Source organism: Diadema setosum, chromosome 17, assembly GCF_964275005.1.
Source record: "Diadema setosum chromosome 17, eeDiaSeto1, whole genome shotgun sequence".
NCBI classification, from domain to species: Eukaryota; Metazoa; Echinodermata; class Echinoidea; order Diadematoida; family Diadematidae; genus Diadema; species Diadema setosum.
In genome coordinates, this window is record NC_092701.1 from 34,864,868 (window position 1) to 34,892,328 (window position 27,461).

At 41.6% G+C, this 27,461-nt stretch overlaps 2 protein-coding genes across 2 annotated transcripts; one reads left to right on the forward strand and one right to left on the reverse strand.

Annotated features, from left to right (window-relative positions):
* Positions 1-1,162: 1,162 nt before the first annotated feature.
* LOC140240442 (adenylate kinase 8-like) lies at positions 1,163-17,515 on the forward strand. Its single transcript, XM_072320212.1, has 10 exons — positions 1,163-1,290; positions 3,559-3,643; positions 4,121-4,284; positions 4,882-5,032; positions 5,554-5,625; positions 13,037-13,240; positions 13,617-13,748; positions 14,386-14,475; positions 14,935-15,076; positions 15,798-17,515. The coding sequence occupies exons 1-10, from the start codon at positions 1,207-1,209 to the stop codon at positions 16,123-16,125; spliced, it is 1,452 nt and encodes a 483-aa protein (XP_072176313.1). The 5' UTR covers positions 1,163-1,206; the 3' UTR covers positions 16,126-17,515.
* Positions 17,516-23,631: 6,116 nt separating this feature from the next.
* Positions 23,632-24,771, reverse strand: LOC140240646 (neuromedin-U receptor 2-like). The gene has a single exon (XM_072320400.1). The coding sequence runs from the start codon at positions 24,769-24,771 to the stop codon at positions 23,632-23,634; it is 1,140 nt and encodes a 379-aa protein (XP_072176501.1).
* Between the last annotated feature and the right edge of the window lie 2,690 nt (positions 24,772-27,461).

Sequence of the window (27,461 nt, forward strand, 5' to 3'; positions counted from 1 at the left end):
TAATCATCGACAAAGAAATAAAACAATCACAAGAAAGCACATGACTTTCCAAAGGTTGGGGGATCTTGACGGGCATTGACCCTTGACACAACGAGAACTACAATTCCCCCACCCCCACCTCAAGTAGAAAAAAAAATCAAGACAAAGCAACAACAAACAAAAAAAGATCCGTCGCCCTCTTGAAATAATGATTTCACTTGGTCTTATAGATACTTATGGATGAAGTAATGATGGCATCACCTTGTAATTTTCTCTTGAACCTGCCATTCAGAGTTTTGCTGAATTTTCTCTTTTGTCAAGCAAAGACAGTGCGTCCCTTATGATGGTTATTGTAAAGTCATGGTGGCCTAACTATAGCGATGACGGTATAGTCGCTAATTAGGTATACGTATTTTCATGTGAAAAAAATATATAATTTTGTAGGCCTGTCTATGTTTATGATTTACCAATAATGTTTATGGTTTCATCATGTCGCCGGAATTTCGGGTCGTTGTAGGCATCCCCATAAAATATAACAAAATCTATCAAATTTGATACATGAAAAAAAAAATAAAGTAAGTTTATTTGACATTAGTTTGCCCCTGCTTCTCATCAAAATGTCGAGGGAAAAAGAGAGAGGTTACAAAATTTAACCCGATTAGGGGGCATATCATGTGTGTCGTGCCCCTCAAACTTGCGCGTTATTCATCACGCGTCGTAGCATCTACACAGAATGTTGATAACATCAACATGTATTGTGTGTATATATTATTGATTATGATGAAGGACGGAATAAAAAAATGAAATCATACTTATCGAGTCTGTAGATGGCACCTGCATAAAAATGGTATTTCGCATGTCTTGATACAGTGTAACTGTGCCATTTTATTCCCCCGCCCCCTTTTCTCTCTCTCTCCGGCTCGACATATCTTTTTTCTTTCCCTCTCCTGCGAGAACAGGAATTTTTTAATTCATAAGTTGATAGGATCATCCACCGTAGCTGATACGCAAAACAGAATTAAAAAGCGAAGAGCACAGATTTTCCAATGAGTCCAACAAAACATCGTTGTGATATACACGTACATCATGTACGCATCATCGGGCACCCGTCGTGCCCGTACTCCTTGGTTCTCCGACGAGATCTATTTTGAAGAAACGCCTTGTCCTAAGCCTAACTTTTTGCATGGCAACGACGTCCATTCGTGTATCAACAACTTGTAATAAAATATGGATCAAACCAAAAAGCCTTTGAGAATCCCTCCTCAGTTTGGAACGTATGCTGAAAGGCATGGCATATTTGAGCTTTACAAGGTAGGGGCAATACTGATATACATCCAACATATCTGTTGTAAAAACTTGATAATTATTGAAGTTGTGCCTTGTTACTGTATGTTGAGTGATATCACGGTCCCACCCGTTTAATACTGTGTGTGCTGTATTGTCATCGCAGCCAGAGCAGAGAGGTGCTAGGCTGGCCGCGGGTGGCTAAGTAAAGGCAGAGCCAGAACCGTATCCCGAATTATCTGTTAATCAATTTTAGGCTATAGAACCCTCTACCAAAATACAAATGGATCAGTAGAGATGTTTTTTGAAAATCATAGTTCTGAAGTTTCCATTGCTTGGTTTGCAGAGCCAGGTTGTTCTAAGTAGAATGAGTATTCTAAGTGTAATCTAACGTTAGTCTAAAGTTAGATTCTCTGACGTTAGATTCTATCTGTAACGTTAGAATGAGATATCTAGATGGGATAGATAGATTTTTAACTATTAAATAACTTGTAACTTTGTCTTTGAGCGTTTTAATAGTTCTAGAAAATGATATAGAATGGAGTCTAACGTTAAATAATGGGGGCCTAGACTAGAGTCTAACGTTAACCATTAACTTTTGGATATTCTAATGTTAGTTGTAGAATGATGACATTGTGGGCTGTGAAATAGATAGACCATATTCTTCTAGGGTCTTACAGTACAGCCCCAGGTAGGGATCTAGATTCTAGTGTAAGCTTTTCTGTAGTATTTGGTCACCTACCGGAATTCGGTCACTTATCACTAATCACCAGCCAGTAAGTTCTACTGTCACAACACACGCAAATCACATCAATTCACATACTGGCACACTCATTCACAACAAGAAAGTCTCTTAGTCCCCTCCAAAAATCCATCCAAAACCCCAAATTCCACCATCAAAAGTGCAGAATCGGCAGAATCAGAATCGGTATGATATGGTATCCGCAAATACACAAAAGAAAAACAAAATATTCGTACGTGCCGATGAAGTGACTCAATGTCCCGGTACAAAAGTTGAATGCAAGTGCCGACTCGCCAGTATTCGGTCACCACCGGGCGCCGCAACGTCCCCCATGCAGTTTTGCACTGGTCAACAAGGTACTGGTAGTGCGCATTTTTCAGCTGCCTTGAACACGCATTGACTTTGAACGCGCATATATTGCATGACCGAATTCTGATCGCGATGACCATATTCTGGGGGATTTTCAAGGTGATATATTTTTGGATTTTGCAAAATCCTGTGAGATATTTAACAAAATGAAAATTGAGATTAAAGAAATTTTATACATTTCACATACATTGCTGTAAATATGATGTATACATGAATTGTATTAGTTTAAAAATATATTATACATTTTTACAGTATATATGTACCCTTTTAAGATTTAGCATTGTGAATTAAATACATTACACAGCATCTGGATCTGACTTTGAATAGTGTCCTGTCGATATTTTAAAGTGACACACCAATCGTCTCATTTTACATGTCTTTTAGTACAGTAGACTGGCTATGTAAAAGCTTAGAAACGTCAGTATTAAAGGGAACGCAAACCCAGAGAGCAAGTTGGATTGAGTGAAAGCAGTAACATTAGTAGAACACATCAATGAAATTTTGAGGAAAATCGAACAATCGATGCAAAAGTTATGAATTTTTAGAGTTTTGGTGTTGGAAGTGCTGGGTAAGGAGACTACCAGAGGTTATGACGTATGAGTGGACTACAATATAAAGAAAATATAAAGGGAATTCAGTAAAAATTCATTTTTCCTGAAAATTACACATTCCATCAGCTTGATACCGACATAAGTTAGGGGTAGCACTTATTCCCCCTGCTTTCTGAAAGCGGTTAGTCAGGTACTCTTTCATTTTGCTAGAAAAGTTAATTTTTGTGGAATTCCTTTTATATTTTCTTCATATTGTTGTCCACTCATACGTCATAACCTCTACTAGTCTCCTCATCCAGCAGTCCCAACACCAAAACTTTAAAAATTCATAACTTTTGCATCGATTGTCCGATTTTCCTCAAACTTTTACTGATGTGTTCTACTAGTGTTAATGCTTTTACTCAATCCACATTGCTCTTTTGGTTTGCGTTCTCTTTAAGTGTGATATACTAGGTAAATGTTATTATTTCATAATCAATTGAAAACATTTGAAATAATTTCTATAAATCTTTGTCAGTCAAGACTATAAACTTAACTGATTTCTTACATTCGTTCTCCTTTTCCCCCTCTCTCTTTCTTGTGTATATGCTTACACACACCCTCCGTCAAATGTACATGCTTATACTCATACAGCACTTGATTGAGGGACTGCTCGTAAACAAACCACAGGATCCTCTGGAGTTCCTTCTTGAACAGCTAAAGAGAGACAACAATGACAGTAAGTTTATATTTTCTCTTCTCCTTCTTTGAATACAGATATATAATATGTTGAGTCATTGGAGGAAACTGTTCTTCTGTGTGACTTTTGTGTGATAAAACAAGAAGATAACTTGTCAGACCTGAACATATATGTTTTAGAGTGAGGAGCATATCCATCTCATGATGTTCACAACTTAACAATTACCTCGGGATGATAGCCCGCAATCTAAAGGCAAGTGAAAGATATGCATACTGAGCATAGCTTTTCATTTGTACATGTAGAAAGCTACGAATCATGTATACTTCGGTTTGTTACTTCTTACCTAACCTCTAACATGAACCCACATTTGATTTTAACTGTTTTGAAGTCAAGTTCTGTATTCAAACAAATTTCGGTGAAATATACAAACTTTTCCAAAATTAGAGGCCATACAAGGTAAACAGTTTATGCAAAATATTGTGTCTCTTTCTCTCTGTTACTGCGATGTTCTCGTAGCACCAGCAATCATCATTCATGGGCCCCCTGCCTCGGGAAAGACCACTATAGCCCGTATGGTGAGTGCCCAGCTGAGAGCAGCATACATCAGCAAGGAGACTCTGCTCTCGGACGATGTCTCAGCGGTGGCAGCCAAGGCCAAGGCCCACCAGGCAAAGGGAGAGGTGGGTACAAGTGTGGCTGAACTATGTCCTTGTCTCTGTTTGTCATCTTATTGCCGTGTCATGGAACATGCAACGACCCATTCAAGTCTGTCGATAGAAGCGTCACCTTCTTTCAGAACGTTTGAGACAACATGTTGTAACTGTAGGACTCTGAATTAGCTTATAAAGTTTGGAATTATTATCAAAGATGCCGTAGGGTAGCATTGAGTTTGGGATTGGGGATGATGGTGACAGAAACAAAGAGCAGGACGGGCAGTTTTGTTTGTGATCAAACCACGTCTTTCCCCTTCTCCACACACTGGGATTTATACTAAAAATCAGTGTGTTAGGAAGATGGAACTCTTCACAATGACAGTGTTACAAGGAATGTACAAGTGACACGTTACTATGCAGTACTCGTCACATGGTCCTTGCATTATGTAATCATCTACTTGTTCCAACAGTATGGTATTTGAATATCGCATATGAATTGGGTGAGCTGCAATGTACACAGTCACTTGCTGAACTTGTTCAACTAGAAACTGGCCATCGATTAATTTCCTTGTCAAAGAGATCCCTCACAATGTACCACTTTCATTCATAACTCTGACCTTTCAGCCTGTGCCAACGCCTGTGTGGGTGGAGTTGATCCAGAACCGGGTGAAGCTCTTTGACTGTGTGAGGAAAGGCTGGGTGTTTGATGGGTTTCCAGATACAAGAGAACAGGCATTGGCCCTGCAGGAGATCGGTGTCAGCCCCAAGCACTTTGGTAAGGCTATCCTCCTGTGACACACCCAGTTTCTAGCTGTTGCAAGGTTGTATACAGGTATAGAGTACTGAAGTGTGACATCATAGCCATTTATTGCCATGGACTCTGGTTCTAAATAACCTCATGTAACCTGAATATCAGCAAACACAATGGTTGCTATCCATCCTCATACCTGGTTCCAACCCACTGCCTGAAGCCTTGTGCAAGGGTATTTCTTGTGGAACCAGCACCAAGTTTTAACGAAAGACTGTCTAACGAAAGAATGTCTACAGAACTGTGAACATAAAATTGGTATTCATTTTTGGATGTTTCACCAAGAATTTGTTGTGCTTAAATCATGTGGAAAATGTTAATGTCACATTTCATTCAGTAACTGGATGAAAATGAGCTGTGTAAAATGTTGAATAAGAAATTTTTGAGATTTTGTTTTTTAATGCACCATGCAGTCTATTCTGCCTTTGAGTTGAGAATGGTGGTGTGAATTTATGCTAGAAGATTTACTTGATATTTTTCCCTTTCAGTTATCCTGGAAGCTCCTGATACAGTGCTCATTGAACGGCAAATGGGAAAGAGAATTGATCCAGAAACTGGAGGTTAGTAATACGTAGCACTCAATTATATGTGATTTCATCAATTCATTATGGTGATAGAGAACTTAGGAGAAATATATTTTATATTGTGATAAAGTCCCATGTCCACTGGTCAAAAATTCTTGTATGGACATGCATTTGTAATAACGTGCAGACCCATCGTGGTATCCTCATACATGTATGCATTGTCCATTGCATATCATTTGCTTCTCTTCTTTCTTGTGTGTGTAACTTGAACTTCATTTAGAGAACCTTTTGTTGCATTTGCTGCTGATTGGCATTGTTGGGAATGTGTCATCTTCCAAATTACTGATGTGTCAAAATGGCCTTTCAGTTGTGCCCAGCTGTTGCAGTTTTCACACTTTAGTGGCTTTGTCAAGCTTTTTTAACAGCTACATTACTATTTTGTTGGGGAAGAGGTAGCTAGCTAAAAGCCTCTGAAATAGTTTGGTAAGTTTATAGCTTTGCGTAAATGAGAAGCAGACACAAATCGAGTTTCCGAGTAAACAGTCACCTTGAAGGCATTTAATGGAACCCAGCTTCAGACCAGATACCCAGCAGTGTGTAGCAGACAGTAACGCTACAGTCACCGAGAGGTGGCGCTATATAACAAGCTTGACTTGTAACATTGATAATCATTAACAACACTGGCGTGATTGCCTTTCTTTTTTACTCTTTCATTTTTCACCTGAATGATAAAGAAAATATAAAAGCTCTACTTGAGCTTAACAAACCATTACCTTTAAAATGAATAAGGGTGTAAACTATTATAACATACAAGTAGTTGCACTGTTCATGACCTATGATACTTTCAAGAGTAAACTGCCATGAACTATAATAGGCTAGCTGGCTTATAAAAACACTAAGCTAACACCTGAAAATAACAATTACACTAACACCTGACTTAGACACCAAGAGTGTAATCATAAAAACTTATTGGGTACCGTACGTTTAACAATAACACCAGATACGCATTCTACCATCAATTCTTCTCGTCAACGTTAAAGAAAACAAAAACAATCATGAATTGTTACAAGTATATAACCATCACATCATACCAATACCTCTCTCAGACGTGCTGACACTGAGTCATACAGTCCTGATTGACATGAAACATACCGTTCAGCAAAAACAACAAATTTGACAATCATGTACGACCTGATGGGGCAAGCTAGGATGGCATGAAATAAGTAGCTCCTATAAAGGCATAGACTTACACAGTATAAACAAAAATATGAAATGATGTACAAAATGTTCATGTGGGGACACAGGAAATACACATATCTATATGAAAATAGAATTACATATGCACGTAGCAAAAAACATTGATATGTACGAGTAAAGGTGCAATTAGGGACAGGCACCAAACAGACACCAGAGAAGTAAATATATAAAGGTAACTGGGAAATATTAAGAAGATAAGGGTATGTGATAATAAACCTGGTATTACATACACTCAGAAACAAGAAGGCGTATGCACCCACTAAAGATATAAGCATCATATGTTATACACAGCACAAAGGGGCAAATCACTGAGACATAAGCGGGGTGACTGAAAAAAAATACACCTATAGAACATATCCACAACTAAATTATACGCAGAACATACCAAGACAGCTAGGTGAGAGACAATAAAGATAAACAAGGATGTCATACAAAGACGGATTGGTAGAAATGAAGAATAAACATGATACAAGTACAGCTTAAAAGAAAAACAAAAAACGCCCGTTTGGGGCACCTCAGAAAAAAGGTTATGTTAAAGGACATAATGTAATAAACCAGATGGGGGAAATGGAATAACATATGTGGCACCAGGATAACATGGCTATAAGAGAGGTACATTGTAAGGATACACAGTGAGTGAGGGGGGGGGGGGGCATTAATCTGAGGTAGCCAACAGTTCGCACAGAAAATAAAATACATGTACATTGTATATCATTGATTAATACATCAAATAATCATCAAACCTAGGTGGGAGGCGTCGGGAGCGCTGAGGGCGCCCAGTGGGGGTCACATGGGTGGGGGGACAACCTGGACCGTTAATAGTCGGAACAGTGGGGGCAGGTTCCTGGGGCAGAGGGGGAAGGGGGGCTTCAGGAGGGGGCTCCTGCAGGGGGACACACGGGACATCTGGCCCAGGAGGCAATGAGAGTTCCTGTGGAATGTCTCTGCAGGTGTCCGGGGGGAGCAAATCTCGCTCGTCATCTGGGGAAAGCAAGTCTGTCTCATCTTCGTCGGACATCTGGTGCTGGGGAGGAGCCACAGGGGGAACAGGGACCCTCATGCATTGCGATGTCTTTACACGATATGACGATTTTCTGAGCTGAGAGCCAATGAATTTGCGAATGTTACACCACTTGCCATCTATTGATGTTACAAGGTATCGAGGGCGTGCGGAGGACTTGCTGCGATCTGACCGCAGATAAACAAGGTCCCCAACTGCGAGAGGGTCATCATTGGGGAGGATGCGGGAGGGAGCCTTGGAACGCTCGCTGTGGGGATGGTTCGAAAGGCGCTGTTCATGTTGTGAAGAGATGAGGTCTGCATCCGACAGTGGAATTTGGCTGTGCGTGAATTGGTCGCGCTGAGTCCACATTTCACGTGCAGAAAGGCCACGCGAGCGAAGACGGCTATTGAGTCGGGCAGTGGCGAGGGACAGGGACAAGGATGTCAGTGGTCCTCCGGAGGGCTCATGCCGCAGGATTTCATCTTCGAGTTCACGAATGGCCTTCTCAGCAACCGGGTTCTTATTGGGATTTTTGGCATGACCTACTTCAATGGAAAGGTGAAACTGGGCGAGCAGGGCATCATCTTGTAAGGAGGCGAAACCAGGGGCGGGGTCGGTGCGGATGACAGCAGGGGGCCCATCGAGCGGGCGAAGTTCCACACAGAGACGGATCAAGGTATCGCGAAGAGTATCTCTGCGCTCATCTGGAAGGAAACAAGTGGCGGTGTAGGAAGTGACACATTCGCGGAGAAGTAAAATCAGTTGTTTTGAGCGCTTGATGACATCAGCGGCGAACGATGTACCCACGGCTGCGGGGGGATCGCCAGTGGTCTGAGGGACAACCGTGTGTGGAGCATTCCGCAGGGATGCACACTGATGGCAAGTGTCGGTGACACGTGTGATGGCAGAGTCCATGTCCAAGGCAAAAAAATGCCGGTTGACAACGGTCTTGAGTTGGTGGTGGGTGGGATGATCAAGTTGGAGATGGAGTGAAGTAAGCAGGCCATCAAGAACGCTACGGGGGATGATGATGCACTCGCGAGGTGACAGGAGAGCCTGTTCACGGCGGACAACCAACAGCCCATCTCTAGCTATGGTAGCAACACGGAGATAGCGTTTGACGTTTTTGATATTGGTCAGTTTCTTAGAAGGTCGGGTGCCCTGGAGAAGGTGAGCATGAGTGCGTCGCAAGTCTGGGCACTCAGATTGTATGCTGACCCACGCTGGACGGGAAGTGAAGGGTAACTTCTGCTTCCCTGTGAGCACGTCTGTAGGGGACACTCTGTGAACAACAGAATCCTCTGTCTGACGAATGAAGAGGCATACCTGACAAGAGGAATCAGTGCACTCTGGGGCATTCCTGCTAGCAAAATCTGACGGAACATTGGCGGATCCAGCCAGATGGAGCACGGCACATTGGAACCGGCTAACTGTGGACAGGAAGGTTGACACACGTGGGCTGGCAGAGAACTCACCACGACAGAGTTTTTCAAAAGCCTGTACACAGGGCTTGCTATCTGTGAGAATGCATGGCCGGTGCTTGGACTGCACAATGTACGGGCTGAAATACTTGCAGGATGCTGCAATAGAAAGGGCCTCTATCTCACATGGGAGCCAAGTAACCTGCCGATCACGAAGTTTGGAGCTAAAGAAACCAGCTACCTGTGGCTTTCCTTGTCGTGTTATGTACAATGTGGCACCAATACCATGATCTTTGACAGCACCATCAGTAACAATCCAAAGCTGGTCGGATGGTCGGGGAAGGGTAATGGCACGGGGGGAGGCTAAGGCTTCCTGAGCGGTCTTGAAAAATGAACGCAGGTCATCGGACCAATCAATGCGATCACTCGACTGACCACCAGCAATTGCGGCGTCCAGTGGTGTGAGGAAGATAGCGCAATGTGGGAGAACACGGGCGAGCATCTTATATGCCCCAATGAAGGAACGCATTCCTTTCACAGTAGTAGGAGGGGGGCATGAGGCAAGCGCCGCAATGCGATGAGGGCTCGCTTGTAGGGTCCCTTGGGACCAGATCCAGCCCAGGACAGTGGTAGACTTTGGGCAAATCACAGTCTTACGGGCTGAAAGATGAAGGCCTGACTTTCGGAGGGCATGCAGGACACGTGACCAATTCTGGAGGAGCTCCTCGGGGGTATCACCACCAATGAACAAGTCGTCTGCAAGTTTCACAACAATACCTTCCACAAGTAGATCCCCAAGCACGCGACACATCAGCTCTTCAAGAGCAGTTTCTGAGCCTGGCATGCCCATGGCACAGCGTGTATACACACGGACTCCACGATAGGGGGTTGCAACACCACAATACTTCATCGAGGCCTTGGACAGGGGAATTTGATAAAAAGCATTGGTGAGATCTGTGGCAATGAGATGTTTCCATTGACCAATTTTTCTGAGGGTGGAATCCACATCAGGCATAAGGGAGGGCTGAGGCTTGGCATAACGGCCTACATCGGCAAAAGCTGTGACAAGGCGGAAGCCGCCGTTGGCCTTCTTCACAAGGAAGGATGGATTCAGGTACTCAACAGAGATGCCCACATCTTCTGGGCGAGCAAAGACACCCTGTTGTTCTAGTTCATCGAATTTCTCTTGGAGATCAACCAAAGAGTTACGGGAGTAAAGTGGCAAGCGACCCTTGCGTTGGGGAGGCTGAACCGGGCCCATGTTGACAACGGCCTCAAACGGGCCAACAGCACCATTATACCCAGTGAAGGCAGGGTCAAAAACATCATCGAACTCCGCATGGAGAGACTGAAAGTCATGTTTCGTACCAATGGGGATAATGCAATCAGGATCGAGCAATATTGGGTCAGAAAAACGATGCTCAGTATCACGTGAGACACCACTGGGCACGGGCCTATCGGGTACACGGGGGAGGTCATCAGACTGAGGCTCTGAAGGAACGTAGACCGGACGGACCTGGCAGAAATGTTCATGTTTACGGATCAGGCGGGGTTGAGGCGTAAGATTAGGGATACGCACTTTGCCTGCTACACTGGAGACCATGCACGGTTCAGGCCAAGATGGATCAGTTGGGGGAACACCTTTCTGAGGGACAATCCTGGGCTCAAGGGCAAGTGTGTCATGAGACAGTAGCTCATCAGGAACTGACAGCTCGACGAATTCACCAGGCAAAAGCACAGTAGACTGAGATGGGGCACGAAGGACATGAGCACGGCGAACTGCATGTGTCGCATTGTCCGAAGGCCTGCGAGAACCATATGAAATGATCATGTCATCACCCACACACACCTGGCGTTTAGCAGGACGAACCGACACATCATTGTGCTCCATGAATGGGGTACCTGCGAGTACTTCTACATCAAGATTATCAATGACCAAACCCTCAAACACGAATGACTTGCCGTCACGAGTGAAGGACAGAGTGGTCTCCCCAACAACATCAAGGGGGGAAGACCCATCGGCTTGATGAGCAGACTGCGAGCTGGGTTTTATGACACCCTGGAGGGACTGGACAGTAGAAGCTCTGATCATGTTACCAGTAGCACCACTGTCGACAGTGATGCGAACGACCTGGTGCCCGCAAAACGCATCAAAATATGGAGACTGACGGACCTGGACTCTGAGGGCCGATGAAGAGTCGCTGGTAGCCGTATCATCCTTCAGAGGGACAGGCTCAGACAGGTGGACCTGTTCAACTTGGCACAAATCATCAATCTCATCATCAGACTCTAAAATATGTGCAACCTGGCGGGCCTTAGCAATGAATCGCCTGTCTGCTTCGGGTAAGTACGTACACTCACTTAAATAATGAGTGTCTGGCCGGCGCGCTTCACGACAGAGAGGACAGTATTTACTGTTGCGCTGGGGGGTGCGAGTCTGCAGATTGCGGCGACTGCGGGGCATTGGAGCACGCTGGGGGCGTAGGCCTACAGGGCGCGGGGAAGGGGAGGTCAGGGTGCGCATAGCACGAGAACTCTCTGTGGTGTGGATTTCATCCAAAAGACTATCTAATGCCTGAGAGATTTCGGGTTTCAGTGAAGCTAGGGTACGAGAGCGCAATTCTGTCCCGTAGCGCTGCTTGACCAGGCGAGGAAGATCTGAATGAATGAGTTGGAGCCAAGTGAGGACGATAAGGTTTTCCAACGTGGGAGTAAGCTCCTCATCTTCGCTAACACGCTTACCATGGTGAGTTATGCCACCTGCGGATGTGAGCAGGTTGTCTTCGATAAAGGCCACCACCCTTTGGTAGAGGTCCTCAGGACGCTCATCCGGCTCTAGTTTGATGTCACTGAAATCAAGAAAGTGAGCGCCGGTACTTTGAAACCCATAATGAAGCCTGATCTTCCCCCAAATATCGTTGAGGGAGGTGGAAGTCTTGACTATGGAATTGCGTGAGATAATGGGACAATAATTAGCAATCTGTCCGAGCATAAGCTCAAGCATACTGGCTTTCTGGTGTGCTGATTTTCGAGGCCCAGTCGGGACGCTTTCTGGGTCATCAACAAAGCCACGGAGTGGGCAAGATTTAGATTTTTGAGCCCATGAGCAATCATCATCTAGGAACGGCGCAAAATTTGAGTCTAGGGTGAGAGTGTACACTAAGTTTTGTCGCCAATTTTCGAATGAATTGACTGTTTCACGTTTGGTGAGACACCATTGCTTGGGTGCTCTTGGAGCTGAGGCCATCACTAAAGCCTATAGGTGGGACCGTAATGTAAGAGAAAAACAAGGAACTTACACCAACTCTGGATCGTTGGCCGATTTGGAGCTCAGCAAGCTTAACGTCTGCTTGTGCAGGTGAAAACAAATCCTCAGGAGTAGGTAACGTTTCCAGAGCTGCCACCACGTAAATGAGAAGCAGACACAAATCGAGTTTCCGAGTAAACAGTCACCTTGAAGGCATTTAATGGAACCCAGCTTCAGACCAGATACCCAGCAGTGTGTAGCAGACAGTAACGCTACAGTCACCGAGAGGTGGCGCTATATAACAAGCTTGACTTGTAACATTGATAATCATTAACAACACTGGCGTTGTGCACTGGCATTTACATGTCTAAAAGCAAAGTTAAATAAATTCACCTGTGAATCTAACTGGTAGAGACAAAAATGTGCAACTGAATGGAAATGTGACACCATTTGTGTCTGCCAACACCAAGCAGAATTTCCCTCTTACCTCCTTCACCTCCTTCACTTCCCATCACCCAGACGTGTACCACACAACATTTGACTATCCAAGCAGTGCAGATGTGGAGAGGCGACTCGTTGAGCCCCCTGAAGGGTGCGGCGAGGCGGCCATGGTTGACCGCCTGGTCCTGTACCACCGATTCATCCCTGGCCTGCAGACAGCCTTTGAGAAGTACACCAAGGCCATCAATGCTGACCAGCCCAAAGCTGATGTTTACTCGCAGGGTACGGAGAAGAGTCATCACACATTGTTCTCACATTGTTCATTGATTTACTTCACTTTACAGCAGTTTTCATTTCTGTGTTTCCTTCCATAACAAGAATTGCCATTCCGTTATTTTTTTTGCGTAGTATCTTTAGCAAATGTCATCCTCTGATCCGTATGATTTTTGTCATGTTTTCTGTTTTCTGCAGCATGATGTAATCATTTGTTGATTAATCATATCAAAATGGGAAAAAAAATGCTTGAAATGTGCCCAAAGAAATCCCCCCCCCCCCCCTTTTATGGAGGTGTTTTCACCTGATCAATATGAAGCATTCCTGTCCCTTTCCTATGGTGTACCCTTGCATTGTTCTGATTTATTTTCATTCCTCACCGCAGTGACCACCTTTTTGAGCTCCAAGCCACGGTCGCTGGCCCCGCACAACCCCCGCATCATTCTCCTTGGCCCTACAGGCAGTGGCAAGAGTGTCCAGGCTGCCCTCTTGGCCAGCAAATACAACATCATCAATGGTATGTGGACCCCTCTCTCTCTCCTCCTTTGTCCCCACTAGGCCTGTGTCAGTACGTAATGTAGCTGAGACTCACGAGTAGTGACTGATCCTGCTCCAAATGGCAATTCCGTCACATCTACTCATGATAACATGCAATTCTTTTGTTTTTCTCTCTTTTTTATCACTTTCTTCTCTGTTTTTTTGTTGTTGTAATGCTTATGATAAGTAGCAATCATTTACTCTATTTCACCATTGTTTTGATATTCATGACTTTATTGTGGCCCTTTAAGAAAATCCAAACTCAATCATTTTAAGTTGTCTAACCTGCTATAATTGAAAGTGTTAAGTGACCATGCTGTGTAATAGAAAGCACAACTGACAACTGTTCTGCAAAGAAATTAGTGCGAATATACACAGCACAAGTACAGTGCTTTACAGTACATTACTTGATAAATAATGATGTTCAGTACACAAAGTTTTGTGATAGTGAAAACTTAACACTTATAAGTCAAGTAGCATGTTTCTGTATTTAAGCCTTTAACTGTCTCAGCCAAACTGTTATCATACATCAATTTCAGTAACAACAAACATACATGGAGTGAAGACTTGAACCTCTATGTCCTTATGTATTTTTTATTGTCTGTTTGTCTCTCTAGTTTCATCAGGACAGCTTGTCAAAGAGGCCATCTCTAACGAGTCCAAGATCGGAGAGGCTATCAAGCCATACGTTGAGAGGAACATGCTTGGTGAGTCACTATCAGTCAGGGGAATTCAAAACTATTATCAAATAGTTTTGATATCTGTTTGTTGACTATCATTAAATAGTTTTGTTTTTGTCTTTTTTTGTCTTTTTTTTTGTTCATTCTGCTAACCAGACTGCTTGGCCAGTTACTAAAAGGCCTCGAGTGGTGACTCGCCTAAACATTTAAGCGCTTATGACAATAACAAAAAAAATGAATGTCAATATCATTCTTTGACCAGGTACATGAAATGGTTAAAAGAAAATGATTAAATAAAATAAATGTATTTAAAAAAGGGCACCCACACACACACAACAACAACAACAACAATCATCATAGAGCGTATGGATCACAGATGAAAGTGTCTGGGTAGGTTGTTGCCTACAATGATCACAAATATGTCACATGGTTGATCAATGCAAAGGAGTTCATGTTTTCATCTTTCTCTCTCCCCTCACTCATTAGTGCCTGATAACCTGATGCTGAAAATTCTGGATGAGAGGCTGAGCCAGATTGACTGTTCCACACGAGGCTGGGTGCTCCGAGGGTTTCCCCGGACGAGGGAGCAGGCTGAGAACCTCACGGCAGCTGGACACGAGCCAAACAGGTGAGATGTGGAGTTGAGAAAGAAGCCAACTTTTCTTTGCTGCTGTAGAAAAAGCATGCTCTTGCAGCTACTACTGGCTAGGCTTAGTCTAAGAAATTTTGCTGTTCTATAATTTGCAATGACATGTAAATAAAGCAGGGCTCAACATTAAGAATGGCCTGGAGCCACTAAAAATTGATGTCGGGCCAACAAATTGCCACCAAGATTATATTTTGATGGCCCGATTGGGCAGCTAAGATTCAAAATGGATTGTTATGTTTCCTTTTTATAATGGGCCAATACATTCCTTTTTTGGGCCGCCAAATTTCTGAATTTAAGATTTTAGCTGCCCGAATGAGTCATTTGAGAAAATTATTAGTGTCGAGCCCTGAATAAGATGAAAGAAAACTTCAATGAAATTGCTGAAAGTGCTCTTGTATTCACCATCAGAGGTATAACATGTTTTTTTTCTCTTCTGTCATCTGAACGCTGGGAGTCATTGTTATTTCCTTTGCAAGTTCTTGATATCAAAAGTGAGCATCATATTCAATGGCACAAACTTTGTAAGATTATTGTGCAGAAGGAGGAGCTGTGAAACAGTGACTGAAAGAAATAATTTACTTTTTTTGTTGAAATATGAATTTTAATCGCATACCATTTCCATTTGTCCTAAAGCTATTTGAATGTATTACCTTTGTAACTAATTTGTGTATTCCTTTCTCAATGTCCATTTTTCATTCAGAGTGTTCTTCCTTGATGTCCCAAATGATTCTGTCCACGAGCGTCTGACCATGCGCTCCCTGGACGTCGTCACGGGCAACCGCTTCCATGCCCTGTACAACCCCGCCCCAACGTCGGACATCAAGGAGCGCCTTGCCCAGCACCCGGCCGACTTCGAGGAGACTATCCGTAATCGCCTGTCTGCGTACTACACCTACGCCGAGGAGATTGGCGAATTCTACGAAGACGCGCAGCACATCAACGCCGACCAGGACCCCCATACGGTCTTCGAGTCCGTGGAAAGCATGCTGGTCAACCCGTTGCCACGGAAACTACCCGCCCAGGAATGAGAGGATGAGAGCGAGACCTGTGTGTTCTGTTCTCCTTCTCCCAACTTCCCATGATCCAAAGATGAACTTTGATGAGATCTACAAACATATGTCTCATCACAGACTAGCACACAGATGGGCCAACATCCTGTACATTTGTGATGGAATATGTTGGACTTTTTTTTCCTTTTTTTTTTACAGTTCCTTTTTATACAAGCTCATATGAAACATGTTATGTGTATGTTGCTTTGAGTTTTCTTAGGCATTTAATACATGGACCAGTATCCCCTGAGTAATAGAATTTGTTGGCAACTCTCTATCTAATTTTGATTAAATTTCGGCATGAAATCTGAAGTATTCAGATTATTTTAGCTGTACACAATGCAGTCTTTACCCTGTGAATTTGCCTTATTGAGAAATATTTGACAGCAATTAAGTAACACACACTGGCTTTGAGTGGCTTTTCTTTCTGAGCCTAGCCCTCATCCAACTTTCTGTGGAAGTTATCAAACAATTGTTTTATCTTTCTGGACTTGTCTTACATATGCCATCGTTCCTCATTGCCCCTTACATACTGCAGTGCATTGGATAAAAAAAAAAAGTATTGAGGTAGATATATCTCTTTGAAATAAAATGGTGTATACTATTGTCCTATTAAGAAAACAAACAAAAAACTTATTTGGACGTGATATTGCCTGTTTTTAAGGGGTGCAAGTATTCATTTAAAGCATTGTAGCTTTGTTGAAAGTATTACATAATGGGCTGTTCCCCACGCTTGATGCCCCGTGTGAGTGATACTTAGAATACAATGCAGCTTCACAGATGACAAAATTTGCAGAAATCCACATGATACACACAGCACTCTCATGACTCGGCACATTCTGTACATTGCACCCTTTATCTAAACTGCTCTCTAGTAAACGAAACATCCCGGTTCATATTTTATGCATACAGTCCTCTGTGTACCGATGAGAAACAAACAAAGAAACAACAATTCTTTGTAATGCCTTGGTTTGGTTCATCACCCATTCATAAAGAATGGCTTGTGGATAAAAGACATGGCATGCCCCTGACCCTGTAATGTACAGATGATTAATTTTTGTGTACGTACAAGTTATGGTTTGCCATGAAGTGACAGCGGAGGGAACTGTTTGCCCGATGTATTTTGCAAGTTTTAATTGTATCAAACCTTTGTCAAATGTCTATCTTTGTCTGTGAAACAATTGTAAATATCATTGGTGTACAAAATGTATGTGTTTCTTCAAATGGTATTCCCATTTCCATAGTTATGTGTTTCATGGACTGGTCAATGTTATGTTGTCTTCAGTGACAAATTATTATTTTCCTTGGAAGATACAGGAAAAATATTTGTACAAATCTGTAAATGTAATAAAGTTAATACTTCATGAAATCTGCTTATGGTGATAATCTCAGTGACGTATGTTGGTAATGGAGACTGTGTGTATGTAGCCGGGATTCTCTCCAACATCTTGACATTTTTTTTATTTTTACCAAACAGATCAGGTGCTTTGTAAGTAATTTGAGTGACCTACATGTATGACAATTATGATACACATCAGCACTGAACGGGTGAATGAATGATGATATCGATAGATAAGTGAATATGTGATATAGATATATAAGTATATAGATTAGATAGATGTATAAATTAGAAACCACTTTATGAAATGTTAAAAAAGCATACGATTCTAAGAGGAATTCAAATTTTCTTTGATGAAAATTAGTTTTGAAATGGCTGAGATATCCAAAAACAAAGTGAAACAAAGCGGTCCTAATAAAAGGTTGGTCCCACCTTTTATTAGGTTTGCTCTATTTGGGATGTCTTGGCCATTTCAAAACCAATTTTTATCAAATAAACTTTGAATTACTTTGATAATCATATGCTCTTTCAGATTTCATAGCAAGTTTCCCATTATCTCAAAAATGATCATTAAAAAAATTGGAAACCTGAAGCCCCATGTCAACCAAAACTATACCATCCCTTTAAGCTGCAATCTCACTTTAGAACAAAGTCATTAACACTCTTCTTGTGTAACTAAAAGAGTGTTTTATGCACTCACAGCGATACATACAAAATATGCACACACCAAAAAAGCCCGGTAAGATTCCATCTAATTATGGAATACCTACTCCTACATCATCACATACTACAAGCCATCATCAGTGCAAATAAAACGTTCGTGGTGATACCTCACTTGTTGATTAAGGAGGAACATTTTGAGGTTATGGATGAAAACATCCCGTATTTTCCTATCATTAACTCTATTATTTTTAAGTAGCTGTAATCGCATATATCTCAAATCGACGCAAGTGGAGTTTACCTTTTTTTTTTTTTTTGGATCAAACTCTTCATATTTCCACCCTTTTCATGATCTGGGGTTTTTGTCAGTTCTTAAAATTATCAACAGTGTCGGAGAGGTCCGAGACAGGCTGGGGAATCGGACCTGTTTAGGTGATAGCGCCATCTCACCTACCGTCACCGCAGCCACACCTACAACCATCATCACCATCTACAGAACTCTGTTGACTACTTGTCCGTGATAGTGATGCCCCGCTGTCTTCACGTTTTCATGTGGGATGTAGCTATTATCACGCACAATTGTTTGTTAAGCTGTTTTTCTGTTCTTGCTGGCTCGCATGGAAACCAGTGACGCCTTTCTCAGTGACTTTCACAGCTCGTGAAATGGGAAGATTGATCGCAACTCTATTTCAGTGAAATTTGGAGTCTATTTCTGTTGTTGTGTAGATAGGCCTATTTAAGCAGGAACCAAGTTTACAGAGCGCAGCTCGATCATCTGCGAGCCAGAATTCTTGTTTTATCACCAAGATATAAAGCATGTTTTTACTGTCAGACACAGGGGAAACGAGAGAGAGGGAGAGAGGGAGGGAGATGGGGAAAGGTATTGAAATACAAGGTTGCAAATATCTTGACGAAATAGCAATTTCATTTACATTTACATATGGACAAGATGATGATGATGTGATTGAATCCCAAATCTTGCATTCATCATTCTGCAAACAACACCTTACTAAAAATTCCTTTTCATTCGAAGTGATTTAATGAATTGATATTGGTAACTCGTCTTTAAAGATCTAGGTAAAGCTACCAAGTTATGAAAATAATTTATGCAATGATATTTCCCAATATATATATATGAAAAATCGTTTTGAATTAGTGAAATGATGGCACCATCGCCTTGTTTAATGTGGTCATCGCAAAAAAAAAAAACACACACACACACACCAAAACAAACATGTCAAACTACCAAATTCCATGATTTTCTCAACTTCTCTGATCTGCATAAATGATTGACTATTTATCGCTTGATCTCACCCCCATTAGAAACATATCAGAGTACAATGATAATTCATGCCAAGACATACACAGTTTACACAGACATACGCAGTTTATCATATTCGCCGAAACCACACAATGCCCCCACCTCCACACACACATACTCACACCTACTCACATTGATACAAATGTACATAGTACATAAGCTACAATATGTACATATTCGTATACACACAATCATACCAATTCCTTACCCAAACAACTACACAGCTCTGCACGCACCCTGACTCACCTAGGCTATATGCACAAATGCTTTTTATACTAGTTTTTTCCCCATAATAAATCTTATTACAAATTTGATATGCAATGGCAAATTACCCATGTATGATGTATTCCTTTCAGAGGACACCATCAAAGTAAAACTCAAGTCGCCTAAGATGGCGATCTCCTAAATTTCTCTGTAATAATTGATTTGATTGTTAATGTCAATTGGTACATTTTTGCATATTGTGAGATTTTCATACGCAATATCTAGTTATCATTCTTGGCAGAATTCACTGTAATGTAATACTTAATCTGTGAAAAATTCAGAAATCGATAAATCAAATTAAATCAAATCAAGTCTTGCTCTTTCTTTTTATCAAACGGAGGCCGAACAATGAGGACATCTAATCTGCTTGCTGTAGTTAAAGGTAAATAAGACTTGCGAGAAAGATATGAATTGACTACGAAAATAATGATTCATTTAGGGGCTGGGGTATAGTTTCGTTATCCCTGAACAAGGACCGCCAACAAGCTGTCAGAAAGTTGTCAGAATGATGGATTTCGCCTATAATTACAAACAAATACACCCCGCCGATACACAAAAGAAAATAGAGTGTAATAAAAACAAGCATTAGTCATTTAGTTGAAGTCTTAGTTTTTTAATTGCTTTTCAAATGGATTGACAGATATCTAAAGATACGTATATATATATATATATATGTATATATATATATATATATATATATATATATATATATATATATATATATATAAGTCAATAGATAATAGTATGTAGCTATATATTATAGATAACATGAAGTGCTTTTGTGATAATGTATACGTGCTTCTTTCTTTATTACACAATGTAGCATCTGCGCAATTCATGTTGATATGTCAGAAATGAACAATGTCACGTGATTTATACCTTTGTTTAGTTTGTGATGCATCGTCAGGTCTACCAATGGCATGATTAACATTGTAAAATGAAACTCACTGTATATATATATTTTTTTTGGTAATATTTGTTTTGTCATACAGTGTAACGCCATATTGCAATAGGCATGTTAGGGGAAATAAAGAGTGTGACGTCCTAAATGCTCGCTGAAAAATAAGGGAGGATATACTGTCGTTTACTGTAATGTGGATCACATAATATTCAAATATGCATACCCACCCGCCCCCCCCCCCCCGCGCCCGTCAGGACTATAGTGATGGAGGCCTAGTGTTACAAAAGCCTTTAATTTATTCTGTACAGCTAAGTGCAAATCAATCACCATCTTCAAATTACGCTGGATCATTCTGTTTGCCCGCTCCAGATATCATCGAGACGTTTATTTGGTGTGTAAAAAGGTATTTAACCTTTCCCGCCAAAGATGATATCAATTTCAACGTCATTCCCAGCTTTCATTGTTTGCCATCATCGAGTCAGCACTACTGGCGCGGAAATTGCCAGCTCTGCCAAAATGAACGGAAAGCCAAATGCAAGTGGAGTTACCATGACAAACGAATCTTTACTTTTACTAGCTGATAATTCGGTTTAAAAAAAAAAAGAATGAAAGCAAATCAAAGCTGCAAAATGAAGAGTGAAGATCATTTGGCTAGGCGTCTTTATATCCTTGCGCCTATAAAGGGTACTGGAATTTATACTTAGAAATACGATGCCAAAATTACTGTCTTGACTCGTAGGTAACTATAGAACATTAATGGTCATATAACAGCAATTATGATACTGGCGATAATGATGACAATAATAAAGATAACATTTTTATTATGATTATTTTCATTTGTTATTATCATTATTCTCATACTACACGATAGTAACACGATAGTCACTTTGCTCGTATACATTTATGTATCTATATATATATATATTAGGCCTAGGTCATATACATACATTATCACCATTAAATAAATGTCAAGCCATAGGGTGACATTTTTGTTCAGCTTTTCTTTTTTCTTTTTTTTTTCTGAACACATTCGGATTGATGTTTAGGTATACTAGTAATATCCTGATGAGTTACGTCATAATGCCAATATTCCGATACTCTACGGACTAAAAACAAGCCCGCACTAGGAGTACCCTGAACATGCTCGTGCCAGTCATGCCAGTAGGCATTCATTGCTGGCTGTCTCTTGACAAGTTTACGCGAGGTGTTTGCCACGTGCATACAATCAATCAAAATTGATTTTTGCATTACACATGGACTTGTATTAAACTCATACCTTTGTGAATTCTCGTCCTTGTGGTGCATTACTTTGACCGAGACCGATCGAGTGATAAAAGCCGAGAGCGAATACTAGTATATGCCTTTTTTCATGCGTTTGTTTGTTTGATTTTATTTTCTTTAACATAATTTCACTCGTAAATCAAATTTCTTTTCTGTAATATAATAGGAAACGCTGTGCATATGAAATCAATTTTGTGCAGAGAGAGAAACATACTATGATGTAGACCCATTCTTACCGAGAGTCAAATGATAATTGTTTCGGATGTTACTGAACATCTTTTTGATATTTTGTAATTCATTTTTTTTTTTCAGATTGCACGTTATACCGTTGTGAAGCGGATGAAGAAGTTTATATAAGTGCCATTAGAGGGAGCTCTCGACGCCATGTTCGAGCTGTTCTTCAAACAAATGCAAGTTGTCTCTATTTCTTGAACTTACCCATTAAATTTGGGATAGTGGGAATGTCTTTGATTTATATGAATGTCCTTTGATGATGATCGAGATAGCAAATCAAGCTTAAAGATTGAAAAATCCATTCGGCTTTCTGGGTGGTGGTCGCAACGTTCTTCATTGACCAATATTTTGATATCCAAAAAGTAACGATTCAAAATATAACGAAAATCATTTTTTTTTTTTTTAGGGGAGGGGGAGAAGAGGGGGAGGTGTAATATGTTTTGCTCAATACTAGGAAGCCACGATATGTTAAGACCGATATCTAAAGATACAAAATACCACCAATAACATTCGACACTTCTTATCCCTGGATTTCAAGCACGCAAATCGAATTTCAGCACTATCTCAAACTCTATGTTTAAGGAGAGTGTATGCTAGTCCATTAGCTTTATATACTCTTGAAAAGTTCACTTGAGTATCCTTTTTCATTGAATCCATCGAAATCCCCCCCCCCCCCACCGATCGTCAGATTCTTTAGCTTTCTAGGAAACGGTGTACTTGGGCGAAGCGCGGAAATGCATACGTCAATATTAGCAGGGCTTGGAGTAGCTGGCCCATGTACACACAGATCGAGGATGTGTGCGTCCAAAAAAAAAAAAAAAAACAATAAATGGTTTTACGTTTGCCCCACTCGTATCGTTTTCGCTTTCTATTTTTTAATGTGTTAAATCAATAAAATATGTCTCGGGAGTCCTAAAACACTGATTTCAACACGGGGATGGATAACAAGTGGACCCCCCCCCCCACACACACACACACATACGTAACCAATACATGCACACTTACTAGCAACAGGTACTTGTGGCAGACTCTGATGTACAATTCATTTTACTCACGTGACAGCCAAGAAATATGTGACTCAACAAATTTTCTACTTCTTTATTTCTCTTACTGTTATTTTATCCTGCTGGACATTTGGAGAGCAGAACGATACTAATCTTGATACACTGCAGCACGAATTGTGCCAAGAAACATTTTGAAGCGAAATTACATTCCACTAATATCTAAATCAATTTACAAGCGAAACGTCTGCAGTAAGGGACTGTTAATATCAGTTGCTCTTCTTTTCTTCATTTTCAGTTTTCTGTTAATACTCTACCCTTATTTCACACACACACACACACACACACACACACAAACACATGTGCACATGACATTGTGTGAAATACCAAGTTGTGGCTGATATGTGACTTTTTTTACCACTTTTTCTAATGTCACACATTCCGTTTAGAGATGCATGCGAGGTTTTCGTGTTCGTCATAAACGTCAGTGTCCATCATTAGGGCTATCATCTGAGATTGTAGAAGGTGCCGTTGAAGATTTCTTGGCTATCGAATCGATAGCATCTTTTTTTTCCTCCTGGTGGCGGGAAAATGTTTCACATAGCGCCTGACGATACTTAGCATTGGTGGCGCCGTAAATATAGGCGTTGCTGGCAGAATTTATGTACATCAGTGTCTGGAAAACGGGCCAGTAGGCCGAAAACTCGCTGTGTAATGAATAGTAAGCATCCGCTCCCAACGTTCCCATGATCGCAAAAACAAGAGTTACCACGTGGTATGGAGTGTGGAGCAGCAGGAACATCACGCCGCTTACGACGAGCATGCGTGTTACGGTGTTGCGATCTTTCGTGTAGCGACATCGATCGTTGTGTAACGATAGATCGGTCTTGATGCGATCTGTAAGACTCCTTATGATATTCGTGTAGAGGACGGAGTTGAGGAACAAGGCAATGAAAAATGGAATCAGTTCCAGTGCATTTCCAAGGACTAGGAAAAAGGGCCATGGAGTCCCACAAATGCCAGAAAGCGTTGGAAAATCGTCGTAACTGGGGTCGTCTGGGTAGATCAGGCACGTGTATTGCATGATACAACGACCGGGGACTAGTACCCCTGCTAGGACAACACTGACTGTCCAATTCAAGAAGACAATGCGACGCGTTCTTCTCCATGTTGTAATCTTGAGATGCCAGAACGGCTTGCAGATGGCGTAGTATCGTTCGATCGTCACTGCCGTAATGAGCAATATGGACGCGTTGTAGGCGAGGTCTATGACAAAAGAGATCGTTGGACACCCTATAGGACCTTTAGGCGTATGGTCGTTGGCCAACGGTGATACCTGAAAACGCCAGAGCTTCTCGCCTACACCGACTGTCAGGTAGATTAAGTCTGCCACGGCGAGGTTGACAAGGTAAAAGTTTGTGATCGTCCGTATGGACTGGACACGCGCCACGATGATGAGAAAGAGAATGTTACCGAAAAGGCCGATGGCCAGCACGCAAGGGAGCACATAGGCTTTGATGACAACTTCAACTTCGTTTGGAAGGAACTCCTCTTCATCAACTAGTGTGAGATTGCGCACACCTTCACAAACTTGGTTGTCGTTGTCGAAGAGTGAGTAATTCATGCTGGAAATCTGAATGATGACTTACGCTCCGTGTGCAACTGGATTAAGATTCAGTCGATAGCAGTTTGTATTCTTAAAGAATTTCGCTGGCACTTCTTGTCCCACCCTATACAAATCCAACTCAGGGACATTTTCCTGATGGACTATATACAATCTACCCCAATTTTATAAAATTGAATACTTGCCCTGGATCAGTATGATGATGCGGCATATATATATTGGTTGCTGTTATCTTGTCTTCGTTTCCTGTTATTGTTGTCTCATCCTGCTTAAAATAAAGGCCAGATTGTTTCAAGCAGTCCTCGTAGTTCCCGCTCACGACGCAGAAGATTTTTTCGATGGCTAGATTATCTGGTAGCTCATTTTTTTTTATTTTTTTTTTTTTTGCAAAGGAGTCAATCAAACCTCAATGACTCTTAAAGAATGTGGTGAGCTGAAGAGGACTCTTTGGATTCCTCGTCTATTTGAAATATCAAAAATCAATCTAGCATTCCTTGTTCGAATATGATGACAAAGCAGTTGCTTGTGTAGTTGATTCGGGTCCACTTTCGTTGCATCCTTCTCCTTGCCAACTTAGCACAGCGTGTTTGGGAGCCGCTCTTGAAAGTTCGACTGAGCTATCGATCTGTGATGCAGTTGTTGTTAGAAGACGACACTACATCAGAATTATGAAGTCAAGATAGTGTGTAGATGTCCGAGCTTTTAAAAGAGAAACATTTCCCTCTTTTCAGCGTCAGACGACACTTGCTTAAAAGAGCTCATGTCTGTCTATAGATTTGTCCCTTTTGTCAGTATCAAAAATACTTTAGCACAAATATCATCGAGCATTATTATGATTGCGAGCGACTTTCGATGGTGTACAATTTTCATTTACTACCTTGCCCTGGTGAAGTGTTTGCGCGACGATGACTTTACTTCCTGTCGTTGATGTTAGGTCCTTATACTCTTTGTTGGCTCAGGCGCTCTGAACAAATGACGTGTCGCTTCAGCTCCACGAGTGACGAAACCTGTCCTCTTGACAGACGATCAAGCTTTAATGTTCCATTGGCTCAACTGTCGATCAAACTCTAATGTTCTGTTGAGTGTTTAGCAAACAAGCCCGTGCTTCACTTTTTTAATGAGCCGGAAAAGCGGAGTGAATGATGTATACTAATATACACACACACATGGGCGTTCCATTGCAACGTTGCAAAATCTGACACTTTTCTGGTTCTGATTTTACCGCGATCACGATCTATACCTTAACTGTCACACCGCTCCGAAATAGATGTTCAAATGAGCTGTCTTTCCCAGCTGCTGAGACGTTATGGACGTGGACAGATCGGCTCAGTTCTTTTGCGAGTTAATTGGATTGCATCATCTGATATGCCCGGTTAACTATTTGATGCGGACTGGTCTTCCTGGGCACAGCGATCAGACCATGCGATCGGTTCATTATTAATATTAGACGGGTGCGCAAACAATACGCTCCCGTGACCAGGAATAGAGCATTGATCATCATGTTGGGAATGTACACAAATTTTGCTTCGCCAATTTCAACGGACTGACGCCATACCAGCATGACCAGTGGCGGATCCAGAGGACGGCGTACCGGGCGCACGCCCCTCTTTATTTTTGGCTTAAACAAAAGAAATAAAAAGAAAAAGGGGGTGCGTGCACCCCTTTAATTTGCAAAGCTGCCTCCACTTAGAGAATTCCTGGATCCACCCCTGATGACGACATGACATTCTCCGATGAAGGAGTGTAATTATTATGTGTATTTGATCGGGATGGGGCAGCGATGATTTGCACAATGCGTTAAGGGGGGTGGGGTGGGAAGACGGGGGAGAGGGGACAGGAGCAAGAACGCAGCGAATCAATAATTCACAGTGAAATGAACTTTGCTATCATCTATAATCCTGCGGTGCATGGCCACCCTCTCCTCTGAACAGTATGAAATCTGTTGCCAGCGACTTTTTTTCCCCTGGAGTGTATTTGCTCATGTGTTACATCGGCGTTGATTGGTACGATGAGATGTGAAGCATGCACATACAATGCACTCACAAAACACTTATATATTTTCATATTCTTAACTTTTATTATAGCGGCGGCCTATTTGACATTGTGATGCACGAAATAGAACTATTGTTCTTCAAGAAATCCAGTGTGTCTGATCATTTATTTCCATATTCAATATGACACAAACATAATGAAATACATACAAATACACATACACAGACACATACAAACACATATACACACACATACACATACACACACACACACACACACACACACACATACACATACACGTATATACAAACAGGAGAGAAAAAATATGAATAGAAAAGCTCATGACCATTTCCCTCCCATCAATTTCGTCCTAAAAATGGGGGAGGGGGACGGGTAACGTCCTGAATATTGGAGAGTTGGGGGGGGGGGGCGGGTAAAGGAGGGGGGGGGGGGTATCTTGCTTGCCCGACGGAAGAATTGACGAATTTATCCCTGGGTCATTTCCAATGCTTTTATGAAATCCTATAGTGAACAGTCCAATACAAAACTACCAAAGATCCCTTTGATATGCACGCACTCGAGTAAACTCTAACACTAACCCTTGCATACAAATGTCTTTCTGCTGTATTTAAAGTACAAATCCACGTAATGTTTAATTCGACTTTGAAGTACATGCATATTGTAAAACCTATCAAACA

Coding starts and splice junctions, on each gene's coding strand:
- LOC140240442 (XM_072320212.1), top strand. CDS start 1,207: ATGGATCAAACCAAAAAGCCTTTGAGAATCCCTCCTCAGTTTGGAACG. Junction 1,291..3,558: donor GCATATTTGAGCTTTACAAG/GTAGGGGCAATA, acceptor ATACTCATACAG/CACTTGATTGAGGGACTGCT. Junction 5,033..5,553: donor TGTCAGCCCCAAGCACTTTG/GTAAGGCTATCC, acceptor TTTCCCTTTCAG/TTATCCTGGAAGCTCCTGAT.
- LOC140240646 (XM_072320400.1), bottom strand. CDS start 24,771: ATGAATTACTCACTCTTCGACAACGACAACCAAGTTTGTGAAGGTGTG.